The following is a 17883-nucleotide window of genomic DNA, read 5'->3' on the forward strand; positions in this document are numbered from 1 at the left end:
AGAATAGAACAGAATAATGGGAATAGAATAGAATAATGGGAATAGAACAGAACAGAATAGAATGTGGAATAGAGAACAGAATAGAGAATAGAATAGAATATAGAATAGAATAGAATAGAATAGAATAATGGGAATAAAAAAGTAGAATAGAATAGAATAATGGGAATAGAATAGAATAGAACAGAATAAGTTGAGGGCTACCTTTGCTCAAGCGTCATTTTTATTGCTTTCGATGTCCTGGATTGTGGACCGGGATGTAATTGGGTCTCAGGAGATTTAGCCGGGCAGCTTGGAAACAGCATCAATCAGAAGAGGAGACCCGTATTATCTGAGCCTGGTGAGGAATAATTGGAATATGAGAATATGAGTCTGCTCCTTCTGGTCATCATTGACTATTCTTCTCAGGGGGAAAAAACGTGGCATGGGTCCTGATGGACCAGTGGAGAAAATATCAATAAAAAGGAAGAGCCGATGAAAAAAACTTCAGCCTGTTCTAGTTTTGAACCTGTTCTGTCCACTGATTCAGGTTAAATCATCTTAACTGAGCAGTGGATCAGGTCCTTTGGAATAACTTTCCGTCTTCCTCAGCCATCCCTTTATTGTTTGCAAAATTCCAGATTTATCCTAAAAAGCCGATATCCATCTCTCTCGCACGTCTATTATTCTGAGTTACAAAATGAGCAGAATTCACAACATTGGGAAATATTACTCCATACCATTGCTTTGCTGATAAAACAAGGTTACAATAGCAAAATAAATAAAATAAAATAAAATAAAATAAAATTCTCTGGCCATCTGAAACTCAAAGCCACGCCACTGGTTTTCTTCTCTTCTCTTTTCTTTCCCTCCTCTAATCTTTACAGCCACCCCACGAGATAGGCTAAGTTATCAGAGAACAAAAGAAGATTGTCCCAATCTGACCCTTGGTAGGATTTAAAGGCCCAGCAACTTCAGATAAGCACAGCTCCAATCCTCCAGTCCTACTTTGTCATATCTGAGCTGGCTTGTTTACTTGCAGATGTTTCATTATCTCACCAGGTAACCCGATGAGCACTGGAGATACTATCTAGTTGGGTAATGAAACATATTTGAGCAAACGACTCCGAGCAGACAGCACCCGGGACTCCACCACGCAACCCTTGAGCTACAGAGAGTCTATCCTCTTGGAATGTCATTTCGTGGAGTTTTCCCAGTGTGGTACCCCATCCCTAATTTCCCGTTTTCTTAAGCCATCCTAACGGGATTTCCACACCAATCTTTCTCTTTGCGTTCCAATTTAAAAAGGATGCTGTAATGAATCCCACAAAACAGACTTCGATCAGGAATTGTTCCCCTCGTCTTTTGAGGGAGGGAGGGAGGGAAGGAAGGAACAGAAGAAAAGGAAGAAAGGAGGGAGACAGGGAGGGAGGGAGGAAGGAAAAGAGAGAGAGAAGGAAAGAAGGGAGGAAGGAGGAAGGGAAGGAAGGAAGGAGGGAGGGAAGGGAGGGAGGAAGGTAAGGGGTTGAGGACAACCTGTAACTCTCTTATTTGGAAGGAAGGATTAGAGGGAGGGAGGGAGGGAGGAAGAAAGGAAAGAAGGAAGGAGAGAGGGAGGGAGGGATGGAAGCAAACCCCTCACGGAAGAGCACAAAGCCCACTCAAGAGTTGCATTCCCAGAAAAAGGAATCAAGTCCTCCCAATTAAAAGAGCGGAGAAGGGAAATAATTATCTCTCCTCCTCCCCCCAATCCCCAAATCTCCCCTTTATCTCCCGGCAGACTGAACTGTAGTTGGAAATCTGCTATTTGATCCGCGGGAGGGAGGGAAGGCTGGAAGGAAAGAGCGAGCGATATTTACAGCTTAGAGAGCCCAAGCTGGCTTACTCAACAGGCGTTCGGGCGAGACCTCTCCGGCGACTTTAGGGGCTGGGGGATCTCTCTCTCTCTCTCTCCCGCACCCCCTCCCCCGACCCCCTTGGTCTTTCTCTTCCTCTCCCTCCTTCCCACCCACCCTCCTTAGCTATGGTGCTCCGCAAATCCTGCCCACCCCACCCCCGTCGCCCCCTCCTCCTCCTCCTCCTTCTCCTCCGGGGTCGCTTCCTCGCCCCCCTTCCTCTCTTTAAGACTCGGAGTCCCAGACCCTGCCTCTGCCTCTGACACGGCCCCACCACCCCTCCCAGCAGTTTCCCAGTCGCCTTTCCTCCTCCTCCTCCTTTTCATGCAACTGGGACTACGAAGGGGGGGGCACTCGAGGGACTGCCTTCCTCGTCCTCCTTAGCCCTCCGTTCCCATTCCTTCTCTGGGGTGGGCAGGGGGAGAATGTCCCTCCCTGCCCACCGGGGCAATTAACACCCCTTCCCACCCAGCCGCCCCCCCCCACCAGCCGCGGGCGTCTGATCTTCCCCAGCCGGACCCACGAAGTCCATCCATCCATCCATCCATTCATTCGTTCGTTCCGCGTCTGGGAGGCGGCGATGGGCGATGGGCGGCTCAGGGGAGACCCCGCTGGGTGGTGTGGAGAGACCCTTTCCTCCCGGACGCCGGGGGAGGCTGTGAGGGACCCCCCTCCCGCCCTTTTGCCCCCCGCCGTCACCTCCGACGCGGCGACCTGATGGAAATCTCACCCTGTTTATTTCCAGACTCCTGGATTTTCAGAAGACGCGCTTTGCCAGGTAAGGAAAGTTCTTGGGGGGGGGGCGCAAGGAGGAGGAGAGGCACAGGCCAGACCCCCCCCTCCTCCTCCTCCTCTCATTTCTCCACATTGCCTTATCTGTGAGTTTACTGGATTTCTTTGCTAAATTCAGGGCTTTTTTTTTTTTTTTTACATCAAGGGTGGGATTCAAATGGGCTTCAATCTCCTTTTTTTTCCCCCGATCCAGGAAATGGGCCCATCAGAACAAAGCCTAAATGGGATGCGGGACCTTCACGGACCCCAACAAAAGAAGGAAAATAATCCCGATAGGGTGAAGATGAGGAAAAAGCAGAAAGGGCTCTGAAATAAGGCTTTTTTCTTTAAAAAATAAAAACAAAGGAAACTTAACTGTGCAAGGGTTTCAGTTGCTAGGGAATTCATGCCGTTTTCTTGGCAACCACAAGGAGCAGGTTTGCTAACGGGGTCCTTCTGAGATATTATTCTTTGTCCTTTCACTTCCCAGTCCAACCTAGCGCCCTGAGATTTCTTGGTGGTCTCCCATCCCAAACTAATGTGATCTGGCTTGGCTGGTTCCAGGAGATCAGCCAAGGTGGATGAAATGTTTTGTGGCCCACTTTCCAGTTACATCAAATGCTTCTTCAGGCACCCCTAAAGGATGCAACTTGACCCATGTAGTAAAATTTACCCATGTAGTATGGCTGCATTACTATCATCCTTCTCATCTTTTCTACTACCTTCTCCTATTGGTATCATTCTCATGACCATCACTCTGTTGTTTTGCATGTACATCCAGAGCTTCCATACCACAGAGAAAGTCCTTGTGTGTCTAATCACACTTGGCCAAATAAAATATTCCTATCCTATCCTATCCTAATTCTACCCATTCTATTCTTTCCTGTTGATCTGTTCTGTTTTATTCTATTTCTATTCTATTTTATTCTATTAATTCTATTTATATTTCATTCCATTCTTTCCTGTTGTTCTGTTGTTCTATTCTGTTCTGTTGTTCTGTCCTATCCTATCCTATCCTATCCTATCCTATCCTATCCTATCCTATCCTATCCTATCCTATCCTATCCTATCCTATCCTATCCTATCCTATCCTAGGGTGAAACGATGAACTAAATGTAGGAAGGACTGTTGCTTTACCTGTTGGATGGCGGCTGCAGGACTAGAACACAGCTGAGAAGATGGCTCTGATGATCCTCCTGGTTAGGTTAAACTGGAGCTTCTGGGAGGTGCTTGGGGCCCACCTGTTCCCCCCCCCAATGCAGGATCAAAGGGAAAGCATCTGGAGAAGGCTGGATCCGGTCATCCTGTTGCTTCTATTAACAGCCTGCTATTGTTTCTCTGGGCTGGATCATCCCTTTTGATCTGCCCATTTGCTTCCTGAAAGCAGAAAGAGAATTCCAGGAAGGATCAGATCACCAACCAGGCTTCAGCAATGGTAAACCTAGATGCCACAAACTGAAAGAGTCTGGAGGGTGTGTGTGTGTATTTGTGTGTGTTTTTCATCCCATCCCCCCTTTTCTCCATGCCTGTGGAAACCAGCTGCCATTGTGAAAAACGTGACCTTTTTTGCATTGATAGAAACCGTCGTCGATGCAAAAGATTTCCCACCCATCTGTGAACTGGCAAGATTTTTTTTTTTGCCTTTCTTTCAAAGCAAACTTTTTGGAGGGAGTTTTGTGCAGGCTGCAGATGCCCCAAATGGACATTGGGGTAGAAACGGAGAGAAGAGACATTTGGAGGGGGGGGGAGAGAGATCCTAAACTTTCAAGATGAGACACAGGCAAAATGTTCCAACTTGGGCACTTCCCATCACTTGTGTTTCTTCCTTGAGGGAGAAAATTTGGAGGATCTGACCCAGTAGGGCTGGCAAATTGTGAGCCTTCCTGGTGAGCTCAGAACTGTGAAATGTACACGATCAGGAAAGATTGCAAAGAAGCCAGGATCCTATAAATAAAAGCTGCCCAGTTGAAACACGAACTTAACCCAAACTTTTCAGGAATCAGAAGCCTCCCAGCAATCAATTCCCTTTGGCTGCCTTTTCAAGACTCCCCAAATGTGGGACTTCACTGCTAAAAGCTGGCCCAAATCTTGGGGAACAACCCCAAGCCCCCTTTGCCAGCTTGCGGGTCCCTTACCCAAACTAGGCAAGGATGCCCTGACACGGCTCCCCGCAAGGGAAAAAAGAGATGATAGAACGGTTATGAGCTGACTTACAACAGTTTATTTAGTGACAGCTCAAAGTTACACTGAAAAAAAAAATGTGACTTAGGACCGTTTTTCACAGTTACGAATTTCCTTGCCGCAATTGTTAAGGGAATCACTGCAGCTGGTTAAGTTAGCGAACTCGGTTAAGTGAATCCGGCTTCCCCATTGAATTTGCTGGTCGGAAGGGGGTCACCTGACCTTGGGACACAGCCACGGTCATAAGTATGAGTCAGTTGCCAAGCGCCTGAATTTTCAGCACAGGATTATGGGAGTGCTGCAAAGGCCGTAACTGTGAAAAACGGTCCTAAGTCACATTTTTTTTTCAGTGTAACTTTGAGCTGCCACTAAATAAACTGTTGTAAGTCATAACCGTTCTATCATCTCTTTTTTCCCTTGCGGGGAAAATGGGGGCAAAACCCTCTCAACCAATGTCTCCGTTAACGACATAAATTTTGGGCTCCCTAAGACAAGGGTTACCTGTATTTTCACGCAAATGCGGACACAAAGTTTTGGCGTTAAACTAAGAGATTTAGAGATGGGCTTACAGAAAGCAGAGCAAAGGATGGGACAAAGGATGGACTAGATGACCTCCAAGGTCCCTTCCAACTTTATTATTATTATTGTTGTTATTATTATTATAATAAAGAAATGTTCAGTTGCCTTCTAAGAGATAAGTTGTTGGGTTGATTCTCTTTGTGGGTAGCAAAGTTTATTTTTTCTAAAACCGTTCCTTTTTTTTTCTCTCTCTCTTTTTCCTTTTGGATTAATTATTTTAAATAAGTGGTTTGAGTTTCTTGCAGGACGGTTTTCCCTGGCCTTCTTTCCCCAGTTTTGATGCCCAATCTCTGCAAATCATTTGCAAAGGGTTTCCATGGGGATCTGAAGTACAGGGGAGGGGAGAGAGGCGCGGGGGGGGGGGGAGGGGGTGGAGAAATTAAAGTTTTCCTCCACACAGTGATCAGAACACTTTGAAGTTAGGAAGGAACACAACCCCTCACTTTTAAAAATGAGCCAGAAAGAATCAGGAAGTTTTTATGAAGAGACTGGACAGCCATTTGTCTGAAATGGTATAGAGTTTCCTGCCTGAGCAGGGGGTTGGACTAGATGACCAACTTTGTTATTATTATTATTAATAATACTAACACCCAATGGACATCTTCTACAGCAAATCTCCTATCTTACTTCTTCAGCATCCAATGGATAGCTTCTTCAGGCTGGGTGAGCAAACCTATCTCCACAAATACTGAATCATGCATAAAAAAAAAAATCTCCGAGGACCTAGGACTCCATATGGGACTCACGTCTTCTGACAGCGAGGCATCTGGTTGTTCCCAAACAAAATACAGCACACGGTTCCATGTGGGTGGGTTTTTTTTTTGGCCAAGTCTTGTCAGCTGGTAGAGCTGGGATTCTTCCAGAAGTAATTTTGGTTGGAAGTCTTCCTCCTACATTGACTGAAAATTCAGTGCCTCATCAAAATATTCAGGAAGGATCTTGAAGACTTCATCTAGTGCAGGGGTCTTCAAACTTGGCCCTTTGTTGACTTGTGGGCTTTCACTCCCACAGTGCCTGGCTGAGGAATTCTGGGAGTTGAAGTCCACAAGTCATCAAAGGGCCAAGTTGGAAGACCCCTTGATCTAGTGCAACCCTTCTGCTAATCTTGGCTGTCACCATCCATGACTATATGTCTGTGGAGGTTCTCAATCAGCTCGATGAACCACTCAATGCAGTCCATAGTCATGGTTGTCCCAAAGGTGCTTTTTCCGAAGGGCAACTGGACTTTCTTCTGGATGTCCTTATTACCTATCCCATCCAAGGCCCACAACCACTGTGGGGTGGCAACCAAGGTAGATTTGCACCTGAGTTTCTCAAAGTCTAGTCCAACCTCCTTTATCACCACCTTGCAAGACTTAAATCATCCTTTGTTCTAGCTGAATCTCAGGCTAGGCTGTGAAAGAAAGCCAAGGAGTTTTCTTCCCCAGAAGAGCTATTCAAATCTTCTCCAGGTATCTTCCATCAGATGGATCAGGGCTGGGAACTAGGATTTAGAAACATCTGGAAGAGAATGAGTGGCACTCTCTTCCACTTAGCTACTCTGGCAAACTTCACATTTCACTCTGAAGCACCACAGGGGGTCTTGGTTGAGGGTGTCGTGGGACTCAGCTGACCAAGAATGGTTTCAAAGAATGGTTTAGGGCTTGGCGTGAAATGCTCAAAGTCTAGGCAGATGCCTACACAGAATCTTTTTCCTCAGTGCCTGGGATCTGGGTGCTTTGCCAAGGGACCGTATGTTCCCGGATGAATTTCAATGTTCAGAAGGGAAAACTAGCCAGGCTGCCTGGCATTCAGTAGAAAGCTTTTCTTTCTGACTCACAGCTAACAAAGGGCAGGCAGAGGAAGAGAAAGTGAGTGACGGGCTTCAGACTCCCTTTTCATTTCCTAAGACAAACACGGCTTTGTTTGGGGTCTAGAAAGCGGTGCGCCCAAGGCTGTTGTCTTGCCATCTCTCCGTGGCCCTGAGAAATGGCACCAGAGAAAGACCAGCACCCAACGGGGTTGTGAGAAACCCAGAAATGACAGGCGAATCCCAGGAGGATGTGGACCAACGTGATGCTCGGGTGGGGAGGGGAACTTATCTTTGCAATGCGAAAAGCCTTCAATTGTTGTTTTTAGCCTTGGGGGGTGGAGAGGAGGATGCAAATCCATCTCAGAATTCTAGCATCTCAGAATCTGAAGGGAGCTGAGTCCAGTTAGGATTGGGTTTGCTTGCTTCAGAAGACATCTGATGCCTTTTGTTCCTGTAAGTGTCCTTGAAAAGGTCGGTTCTTCTGAAGGAGAAAGGTGGATGTTGGATGGAGACCCATCCTGACCTCATCGGTTGGAGAAATATTGGACTTTGACCTAGAGAGTTGTTCCATCTCGTCCTTTGCTGGCATCATTTGAGCCTGTCATATGGATGTGGCCACCATGATCTGTAAACTTTGGTACCCATAGAAGGGAATATTTGTAGCTCAAATTGAATTATGGGAGTCCTTGGTGTTCTCGGAGCTTGGTTATTTTCTTGCAGATGTTTCACTACCCAACTAGGTAATCTCATCAGTGCTACAGTAGAAGGGAGAGAGCCTTGTGGAAAGGAGGAGGAGGAGGAGGAGGAAAGAGGGGAACTGTGGGATCCTTGGTGTTCTCGGAGCTTGGTTGTTTTCTTGCAGACGTTTCACTACCCAACTAGGTGACATCATCCGTGCAAACCCCAATCCCTTCTAGCGCTGATGATGTCACCTAGTTGGGTCACGAAACATCTGCAAGAAACAACCAAGCTCCGAGAGGACCAAGGACCCTCGTAAGCCATGATTCCTAGTCCAGTGCATGTGTGCATCTAGCTCGCCAAGCTTAGTCCAGACCCCACAATTAAAAGCAACAAAACTTAGCATGATGTGTAAACAAAACCATTTGTCCTAGGAGGTAGACTTAAGATGCGGGAGAGGGAGGGAGGGAGGGAGGGAGGGAGGGAGGGGGTGGTAAGGAGGAGGAGGACCTCTTCTCCTTGGTTCTTTACTTGCTATTTTGGGATGTAAGGCAGCATTAGTCCAGTTTCTGTTCAAGGTAACGCCGGACTAAACTGAAATTATTCCTCTGTGTGTTTCTCTGGAAAGCGTGACATCCCTCTGCAGCTCTAGTGCAGGACATGCACCCCAAAGAGGAGAAAAGACACCGACATTGAGGAGAGGGCTGGATGGTTGCCTGGCAACCCATCCCAAGGAATAATGCTTGCCTTGTCTGCAAGAGGCTGGCCCCTGGTGAAGAACTGAAGTGTGCCAATCCAGCCTCAAAACCGGCCCCGACATCTCTTTGTTAACCAGGATGGAGACGCGCGAAGGGGGAGGCCGCTGTGTTTAAAACATGGACTTTTACTTTCACTGGGGCGTAAATTCATCGACTCTTTTTGCCTTTCTGCTTCAGCTGGAGGGAGAATTCCTTGGGAAAGTTTCCAGGCCTCTGTAGGATTTACAAGACCCTCCAAGAGACGAATTCATCCATCCTTAAAAAAAAACAAAAACAAAAAGAAATATCCCATGCCTGTTAAAACAAACAAAAAAAGTTTGGCCTTGTGGAAAGGAGGAGCAAGGATGCTTCTGCTCAAAGGAAGTTTCCCATCGCATGGCTTGAATGCTAAGGATCATGGATAGGGAGGGTCTCTCTCTCTCTCTCTCTCTCTCTCTCTCTCTCTCTCTCTCTCTCTCTCTCTCTCTCTCTCTGTGTGTGTGTGTGTGTGTGTGTTTCTGTATAGCTGTGGCATCCCTGCCAATGAAAATGATTATATTAATTGTTGAAGCACGGCCCGTGATTAAAGCATTGCCTGACGGATCTGGCAAGTAGGTCTCCTCTGTTCCAGATGGTAGGTAGTTGATGGACTCTCCTTGCTTCTGTCTCTCATTCAAGGTTTATGAATCACAGGGTCCCAGCCAACCGAAGGTACCAACCCACAGAGTATGAACATGCAGCCAACTGTGCCACCCATGCGGTGAGTTGTATGTATCTTCTCCAGGGAGCATTCTGGTAGGATGAGACAAGAAGTTGGGGGTCTTCAGAGCCCAAGTGAGGTACCCAATGTCCATGGGAGATATCCAATGTCCATGTGAGATGCCCAATGTCCATGTGAGATGTCTAATGTCCATGGGAGATATCCAATGTCCATGTGAGATGCCCAATGTCCAAGTGAGGTACCCAATGTCCATGGGAGATATCCAATGTCCAAGTGAGGTACCCAATGTCCATGGGAGATATCCAATGTCCATGTGAGATGCCCAATGTCCATGTGAGATGCCCAATGTCCATGTGAGATGCCCAATGTCCAAGTGAGGTACCCAATGTCCATGGGAGATGCCCAATGTCCATGGGAGATGTCTAATGTCCAAGTGAGATGCCCAATGTCCAAGTGAGGTACCCAATGTCCATGGGAGATGCCCAATGTCCATGGGAGATGTCTAATGTCCAAGTGAGATGCCTAATGTCCAAGTGAGGTACCCAATGTCCATGGGAGATGCCCAATGTCCATGGGAGATGTCTAATGTCCAAGTGAGGTACCCAATGTCCATGGGAGATCTCCAGTGCTCAAATCCATGATGTCCATCTCCTCCAGCCTCCTCTCAGAACTTTCCTCTTCTCTTCTACTTTCTGTCTTCCAGTTCTGGATTGTTCCCAGCATCCTTGGAAGTTCGGTTCTCTACCTCCTCTCGGACAATCAGTGGGAGACAATTTCTGCATGGATCTACGGCTTCGGCTTGTCAGGACTCTTCATCGTCTCCACCACCTTTCATACCATCTCCTGGAAGAAACGGCACTTAAGGTAATCAGCCTTCAGCCAGCCGGGCAGCAGCAAAGAAAGCTCGATTGTCAGAGGAAGCGACATCAGATCCCTGGTCCATCCGGTTTGGACCGATCTCCTTTACGCCCTGAGAAATTAGGAAGGGTCCCTTCTGAGCCACTTGCTCCCCCAAAGAAAATGAAACTCAACAAATCCCCCTTTTCTCCCTCTGCCTCTTTTGCAGGACCGTGGAGCATTGCCTACACATGTTCGACAGGATGGTGATTTATTTCTTCATTGCAGCTTCCTACGCTCCTTGGTGAGTTCTCACAAACCGCCTGTCGCTCTCTGTGACCGATCCTCTAAATCTTGGTCTGCAACTTCGGCCGCTTTAAGTCTTGTGGACTTGGACTTGTGGACCCAGTATGGCTGGCTGAGGAATTCTGGGAATTGAAGTCCACAAGTCTGAAAGGGGCTGAGGTTGGAGACCCCGGATCTAAATGATTCTCTAGGTCTCTCTCTGTGTGTGCGTGTGTGATAGAGAGAGAGAGGGGGGGAGGGAGAGAGAGAGAGAGAGAAAGAAAGAGAGTAGGAGGGGAGGGAGAGGGAAAGAAGAGAGAGAGGGAGGGGAAGAGAGGGAGGGAGAAAGGGAGAGAGAAAGAGGAAGGGAAGAGGAAAGGGAGAGGGAAAGGGGAGGAGGGAGGGAGGGAGAGGGAGGGAGGGAAGAAGTGAGAGACAGGTAGAGAGAAGGGAAGAGAGAGGGAGGGAGGAGGTGAAAGAGAGGGAGGGGGAGAGAAAGGGAGACAGGGAGGGAGGGAAGAGGTGAGAGAGAGGGAAAGGGGGAGAGGGAGGGAGCAAGGAGAGGGAAAGGGAGGGAGGGGGAGGGAGAGAGAGAGAGAGAGAGAAATCTACTTTTGCTATGTCTTTGTAGTCTTTCAAGCAGTAGAAGGAACAATCTAAAGCCACTGGCTGGTGACAAGACTTGGGTACCGGGTCAAATCTAGATTGAACAGGGGGAATGGTGAGGCGGGGGGGGGGGGAGAAGGTGGCTGTTGAATCCCAAGGATGTCACCAACTTCCTTGAGATCTTTCAAGTCATCTCGGTGGTGTCTGGCCTGCGTTGCCAGTGGGTGGCTTCTCCCCTTGACTTCTAATGTCCCCGTTGTGCCCCCAGGCTCAACCTGCGGGAGCTGGGTCCCTGGGCATCCCACATGCGCTGGATCATCTGGATCATGGCCACAGGGGGGACGGTCTACGTCTTCTTTTTCCATGAACGGTGAGCGGGCGAGCGAGAGTGGGATCCTCAGAGGGCAAAATCCACGCGTGGGCTTGGCTGGGAAGTATAGCTTTCGTTGGTCTACACTGCCCTCTGGTGGAACGAAAGATATCACAGGCACAGCTTTCTTTTGCTTGCTTATTAGTTTTTAATCCTTTATCATGGTTTGCTTATAGAACAAAGTTAGAAATGTCGTTGGAAGATTGTGAAAATAAGATAAACTCGCCCTATAACTCATGAGCCCAAGTTGTTTGGACAGAGTTCAAGAGTTCGATCCTGACCAGCTCAAGGTCGACTTAGCCTTCCATCTTTTCCCTCCCTCCCTCCCTCCCATCCATGCATCCATCCATGAATCCATCCATCCATCCCTGCATCATTGAAGGCTGACTCTGCCCACTGTCAGGAGTTCAATCCTGAAACAGTTCAAGGTCGACTCAGCCTTCCATCCTTCTGAGGTCGGTAAAATGAGGACCCAGATTGTTGGGGGCAATATAGGCTGACTCTGTAAACCGCTTAAAGAGGGCTGTAAAGCATTGTGAAGCGGCATATAAGTCTCAGTGCTATTGCTATTCATTCAGCAACGGGGGAAGTCGGTTGTAGCTTATCTTGAGTTGCAAACCATATCAAGGTTTCCTAAACTCAGGTTGGCTTTCTTGATCCCCAGGTACAAGCTGGTGGAGCTGTTTTGTTACCTGGTGATGGGGTTTTCCCCTGCCCTGGTCATTCTCTCCATGGTAAGTGACTCAGTGGAAATGCAGAAGGTGACAAGGTCCATCCAAGTGTCTCCTCCTCCTGAACGATTGGGAAATCATAGTTAGCCCTTGTCTTACAACCATTTGTTTAGTGACTGTTTAAAGTTACAACAGCACTGAAAAAGTGACTTATGACCGACTGCCACACTTGCAGCATCCTCAGGGTCATGTGATCAAAATTCGGGGGCTTGGCAACTGACATGGACTTATGACTGTTGCGGCATCCCGGGGTCACGCGATTCCCTCTTTCTGAACTTCCCAGCTGGCTTCTGACAAGCAAATATGCTGCAATGGAGGAAGCCAGATTTGCTGAATGACTTCCTGGTTTCACTGAACAACTGGCAGTGGCTTCACTTAACAACTAGGGCAAAAGAGATCATAAAATGGGACGCAACTTGCTTAACAACTGCCTTGCTTAGCGATGGGGATTTGGTTTCCATTGTGGTCGTAAGTCGACTAGACTTTCATGGGTTCTGGGTCTTCTTTTACCAAGTCCACTGACTGCTTCCTCTGCTTGTCCTGGTTCTTGCAGCCCAACACGGAAGGCCTGGAGGAGCTGGTGGCTGGTGGCATTTTTTATTGCTTGGGTACCGTCTTCTTCAAGAGTGATGGACGCATCCCCTTCGCCCATGCCATCTGGCACCTCTTTGTGGTGTTTGGAGCTGGCACCCATTACTATGCCATTTGGAGATACCTTTATCGGCCGGATGCTCTCCCGTCTCACATCTCCAGGTAGTGGCCTTAAGGATTCCAAGACAAAGAATCAAGAGGAGGAGATCCATCCTTCCTTCTTTGTATCTTCTGGAAGGTTGGTCCCTCTCCTCCATGTTCTTCAGGACTTCCAAGATGAGATGGCAGCTTTTAGACTGGACTCCTTGCCCAATCTTGCCGAAGGTCCAGAACTTGGAAGGTGCAACTTTTCTTTGATTACAAAAGAACCGTGATGGCATGTATTGTTCTTGGAGGAAAGTTCTGACCCAAAAGGAACAGTGGATGGGTCTTTTGTGAAAAGGAAAGCTAGGAAGCAACCACTGGAAACATCTGCTACAACTCAAGAGCCCAAGAAGTCAACCGAGAAGCGAGAAACGACTCAAGAGGTTGGATGGAGAGACTTTTAAGAGTCCCATCCGTTCAATTGTTGTGTTTCCGTTGTCTCTTCTACCGCAAAAAGAACTCATTGTCTGGCCTGCCACTCTACCTCTTATGACGCTGTTAGTTGATCCTCTCTAAGCCATTCCAAGCAGATTGTAGAGGTAGAATTGTCCCAGTTATGCTGTCTCCCATTGGCTTAACTTCTGTGAGGTCACAAATAGTACAGTCAGATATCCTTTTGAGGCTGACACTCTCTGGATCTCCTGGACGTCTGCAGGAACACCATGGTTGGTGTCCTTCAGCAATTTCCAAATCTCATGGTACAAGTATTCCTCAACTTAACGGCCACAATTGAGCCCAAAACTTCTGATGCTAAGCAAAACATTTGTTAAGTGAGTTTGGGCCCAGGTTACAACCTTTCTTAAGTTAGTAGACTATCTCACAGTTATGCCAAACCATCATTACCGTCACTTCCTATTTGTGACCCTGAGCAGATACAGTGACGCTGAAATTTCAGCCATGTTTAAACATTCAGACCAATTCCATTTTCCACTCATTGGATTCCTCGTCATGCGTGCCTCTCAGAGGTGTTTTTAAGCCACCTTCTTCCCAATAACTTATCTCTTGAGGATTAAATGGGAGGTACTAATGTAAGCCGGATAACTTTAAACCAGTGGCATCCAGCCAATTCTGAAGCCCTCTGACCATGTCATTCTGAAGAGGTACAGTGAGAAGGTAGACTGGAACACGTTCCTTCAGGATGAGATGGTGGAAGGGACCATATTCCTTCAGGGTAGTGGAAGGGACCATGTTTCTTCGGAATATGGAAGAAACCATGTTCCTTCAGGAGGAGTTGGTGGAAGAAACCACTCAGGATATGATGGTGGAAGGACCATGATCCTTCAGGGTTGTGGAAGGGACCACATTCCTTCAGATAAGATGGTAGATGAGACCACGTTGCTTCATGTCCTCCTTTCCCCATTTCCCTCTGTGTAAAGCTTCCACACCAATCCCAACTAACAGTGTAAGCATTGAGTAGGTTCTGGATTTTTGATGGTGTTTACTTCCGGGGAAGAAGACGAAACCAATCAACCAAACCTCCCAATATTCTGCAACAGTCCAAGGCATGGCCCACCTTAGGATTCCAACTACCTCATGATGCTTCGTGGATAGAGTAGACCTTTGATATTGTCACAAGCTTAAGAGTTCTCAAAGGTCATTGGTCCTTCTTGAGATCCCGCTTGATATAATTTCGGCTTCCTAAGAGTTAGTACTCATACCTAAAACACAGGGAGTTACAATTTAAATCTTCTTCAAAAGGAGAATAAGAGTGAGTTTAAAAACTGCGTCCCTCATTTTACAGCAGAAGGTGTCCAACCTTGATAACTTTAAGACTTGTGGACTTCAATTCCCAGAATTCTTTGGCTGGCTGGGGAATTCTGGAAATTGAAGCCCACAAGTGTTAAAGTTGTTAAGGTCGGACACCCTGATTTAGAGCATTCCCATTGATGAAAAAGGTAAAGGGGTCTGTCTACATCAGGTTTTCATTTTCCACTCTGTCCTACAGCACTGGAATTCTCCGCTGGAAGCCCAACCAAGTGTTAACCAGGCCGGACCCTGCTTAGCTTCCCAGCTTCAAGGACACCAGTCAAGTGTTCTGCCTTGCTATGAATTCCTTTCTGCACCCTTCAACCAAATCAATTTGGATTCCTTGAAATCTCTGTTTGTAGCTAATTCTGATTTTATTTTTCTGTCTGGTGACTGTTTTGTACTCTATAATCAGGGGAATGAATGGGTTATACTGATCGCCCTAGCTTTTTGTACTAACTTTTCATGACTTTGTAACTTTAAAAGAATGTTGACCAGTTAAAACTTCTGAATTTTTTGAAGAAGAAGTCCTGTATTTCAAACCACTTGTCTCTTATTTAAACATAAGTATTTTATATATAACACAGTATTATTTAATGCCGGTTGTAATAAAAACCATATTAGGGAAGGTGGTTTCTTGTGGAATAAGATTTAAATTATAAAAAAAATAACTTCTTTAGGGCTGTATTTATTGTTACTGAAGAGGGGAAAGTTTTTTTAATGATTTTTTTTTAAAAGGGAAGCCATCATCCATAGGCTGATGAGACTCAGTTTTACAAATGTTACAAGTCATAACTCTAACAATTAATTCTCATAAATCTGATATAGAATTAAAATTCTACAGTCACTTAAATGAAATGGGTGGTATAGAAATTTGATAAATAAAAATTGTAATTGGAAACATTCTTGGACTATACAACTTTATATATCGATTTGTTTCAAACTCAGATTTTGGGTTTATCTACAGCCAGAACCTACATTTTAACTTGCTAGGAAATTACATTTCTAGTATTCCAGTTAGGGATTTCTACTGTGTAAACAGGATGTCTTTAATTGAGAAACCTGAATTTTGTTTCTGTTTTTTTTTAAAACTGGCATGTCAAAGTATCATAAGCAATTAATAACAGTTGCTAAAGAGTAGCCTTTATGATTTTTTTTTTTCATCTATTTGCACTGCATTACTTATACTTTAGTACTTTTACTTCTATATGCTGTCCAAACTTGACAATTTTTAATACTTGTGGACTTCAATTTTGCATGGCTGGCTGGGGAATTCTGGGAGTCGAAGTCCACAAATTTTCAAAGTTGCCAAGATTGGACACCCCTGCTTTAGATCTTCTCTTGCTTATATTATTTACTAAACAAAAACCTGTTCAACAACAACAATAACAACAACAAAATAGTTCATTCTCTGTCTACATCAGTGGTTCTCAACCTGTGGGTTGGGACCCCATTTGGGGTCAAACGACCATTTCACAGGGGTCGCCAAACAATGCAGTCCGCCATTTTTTCCCCCTTTTCCTTAGCTGTGCTCCTCCCTTTTATTCTATTGGCTTTCGAAAGCCAATAGAATAGACTCTCTTGAATAGTCTAATTCTATTGGCTTTCAAAAGCCAATAGGAATTGTTCAGGCTGTCTCTGCCCTGCTGAGCCCGCCAAAAGTCACATTCTGCAAACGGTGCTGCACCAGTTGAGTAGTCCTCGACTTACGACTGGTTGGGGGTCGCGGCATTAAAAAGGTTGAGAACCACTGGTCTACATCAAAGGACCAACATTATGGGGGGTGGGAAACCTCCAGAAATGTTTAACTTTCATTATGTATCTATCTCAAGTAAGTTTTCTCAAGACTTTGGGCATACAATCTATTTTTTTTTTTTTAAAAAAAAAACCTTTTAAAGGAATGGCTTATGTTTTTCTGCTAAAAACATCTCTATCTGATCTACTTTCCTGTGTTTCTTATTTTTTATTATATATATATATGTATGTATGTATGCATGTATGTATATATATATTGCAACTCCATTTTGGAGTTGGGTAGGAATAAGCAGCAGGGCAAAAATAATTACAGAGAGAAGAATGCAAAAACTGCTTCAGAGTCAGTTTTAGTAAGTGTGATGTGACCCTTATCAGCAAAGCAAAGGGTGACATCACCAGGGTGAAATAGTTGCGGGATGAAATCGTTGTGGGTTTGTCAGAAGGATGACACACAAAAATACCACTGAGTATTGCTGCTTGCTAGAGAGAGAGAGGTCTAAATTTCGGCTTTTTGTCATCCTTTAAAAGTTTCAATTCCCTTTCAAAACAACCCAAACAGGGGATCCAAGTCAGGAAATCCTGATCCCGTCTAATCCGCACCTAGGAAAGACACCAATTCCCACCAGCTGGAGAAAAATTGAGCAAGGGAAATCCAAAAGTCTCCAGGAAGAGTCCAGATGTGAAAAACACATACCGTTATTTAAACCCAACAAACATAGTTAAAAGCACTTCTATCTTATAAAGTAGATGGAAAATGTTTAGGAAACCGAAAAGCGTGGCTCTCTGGGCCTCAAAACATACTAACCTGGTTAATTAAATCTGGGTTAGCGCAAATGGACCCAGATAGCCGCTTTTCCCCCAAAACAGCTGAGTAAGAAGTCAAAAACAGATGTCTATGGAGGTTCTCCCTCATCCAGATCATCGGTGTCCCAAAGAAAGCAACTGGACTTCCTTGTTTTTCTTTGGAAGACGTTTTGCTTCTCATCCAAGAAGCTTCTTCAGCTCTGAAGAGAAGGATTATCCCACCTACAAGGAATATAAATCCGGTTTGCACGAAAACAACCCAGCTCAGAGAGCACCAAGGACCTCTCCTTGCTACAAAGATTCTTCTTCATTGGAATACAGATCCTTCTGTTCCCCACCACCCAGGCAGAGCCGAAGAAGCTTCTTGGAGGAGAGGCGAAACGTCTTCAATAGGAAACCCACCCAAAAGTCCAGTTGCCTCCTGGAAAAGCATCTTGGGGAAAAGTCAAAACCAGGCCAGGAGAGTTTAAGGTGGCTGCCAAAATTTAACAGGGGAGGAAGCAAGAAAAGAGGGAGTGCACTCACCGGCATGCAACGGCTTCGGGGTTCAGAGACACCCCCCTCCAAATTCAGCCCAGGGGCTTGGCTAGCAGCCCCGCTTGCACAGCTGCAGGTCTGAACGGGACTGTTCCTGGCCCAATTCGGGCTCCGACGACTCCAAGCAGACGAAAGCCAGCCCCAGCA

The 17883-nt window shown here is 46.0% G+C and overlaps 1 protein-coding gene and 1 long non-coding RNA gene across 5 annotated transcripts; one reads left to right on the top strand and one right to left on the bottom strand.

Annotated features, from left to right (window-relative positions):
* Positions 1-202: 202 nt before the first annotated feature.
* LOC120315667 lies at positions 203-17853 on the bottom strand. Its single transcript, XR_005558740.1, has 4 exons — positions 17725-17853; positions 17201-17421; positions 3780-4019; positions 203-334 (listed from the first exon to the last, which is right to left on the bottom strand). It is a non-coding gene; the product is annotated as an uncharacterized LOC120315667 (long non-coding RNA).
* On the top strand, positions 2046-15545 carry MMD2 (monocyte to macrophage differentiation associated 2). Of its 4 annotated transcripts, none has more exons than XR_005558739.1 (8): positions 2046-2649; positions 9288-9369; positions 10034-10194; positions 10397-10471; positions 11327-11428; positions 12093-12162; positions 12713-13277; positions 14840-14970. XR_005558739.1 is itself a non-coding variant. In XM_039360403.1 (8 exons), exons 2-8 carry the CDS (start codon positions 9292-9294, stop codon positions 14895-14897), a joined length of 744 nt encoding a protein of 247 aa, XP_039216337.1. In that variant the 5' UTR covers positions 2046-2649; positions 9288-9291; the 3' UTR covers positions 14898-15046. The 4 variants fall into 4 exon arrangements, 3 of the variants coding, with proteins under 3 accessions (XP_039216337.1, XP_039216336.1, XP_039216335.1); XM_039360403.1 differs by having other exon boundaries at positions 12713-12912; positions 14840-15046; XM_039360402.1 differs by lacking the exons at positions 2046-2649; positions 12713-13277 and adding an exon at positions 5789-7647 and having other exon boundaries at positions 14840-15545.
* Positions 17854-17883: the final 30 nt, after the last annotated feature.

Source organism: Crotalus tigris, unplaced genomic scaffold (genome assembly GCF_016545835.1).
Source record: "Crotalus tigris isolate CLP2741 ecotype Arizona unplaced genomic scaffold, ASM1654583v1 scf7180000019173.45859301935:6455823, whole genome shotgun sequence".
NCBI classification, from domain to species: Eukaryota; Metazoa; Chordata; class Lepidosauria; order Squamata; family Viperidae; genus Crotalus; species Crotalus tigris.

Coding starts and splice junctions, on each gene's coding strand:
- MMD2 (XM_039360402.1), top strand. CDS start 9,292: ATGAATCACAGGGTCCCAGCCAACCGAAGGTACCAACCCACAGAGTAT. Junction 9,370..10,033: donor CCAACTGTGCCACCCATGCG/GTGAGTTGTATG, acceptor TCTGTCTTCCAG/TTCTGGATTGTTCCCAGCAT. Junction 10,195..10,396: donor TGGAAGAAACGGCACTTAAG/GTAATCAGCCTT, acceptor CCTCTTTTGCAG/GACCGTGGAGCATTGCCTAC.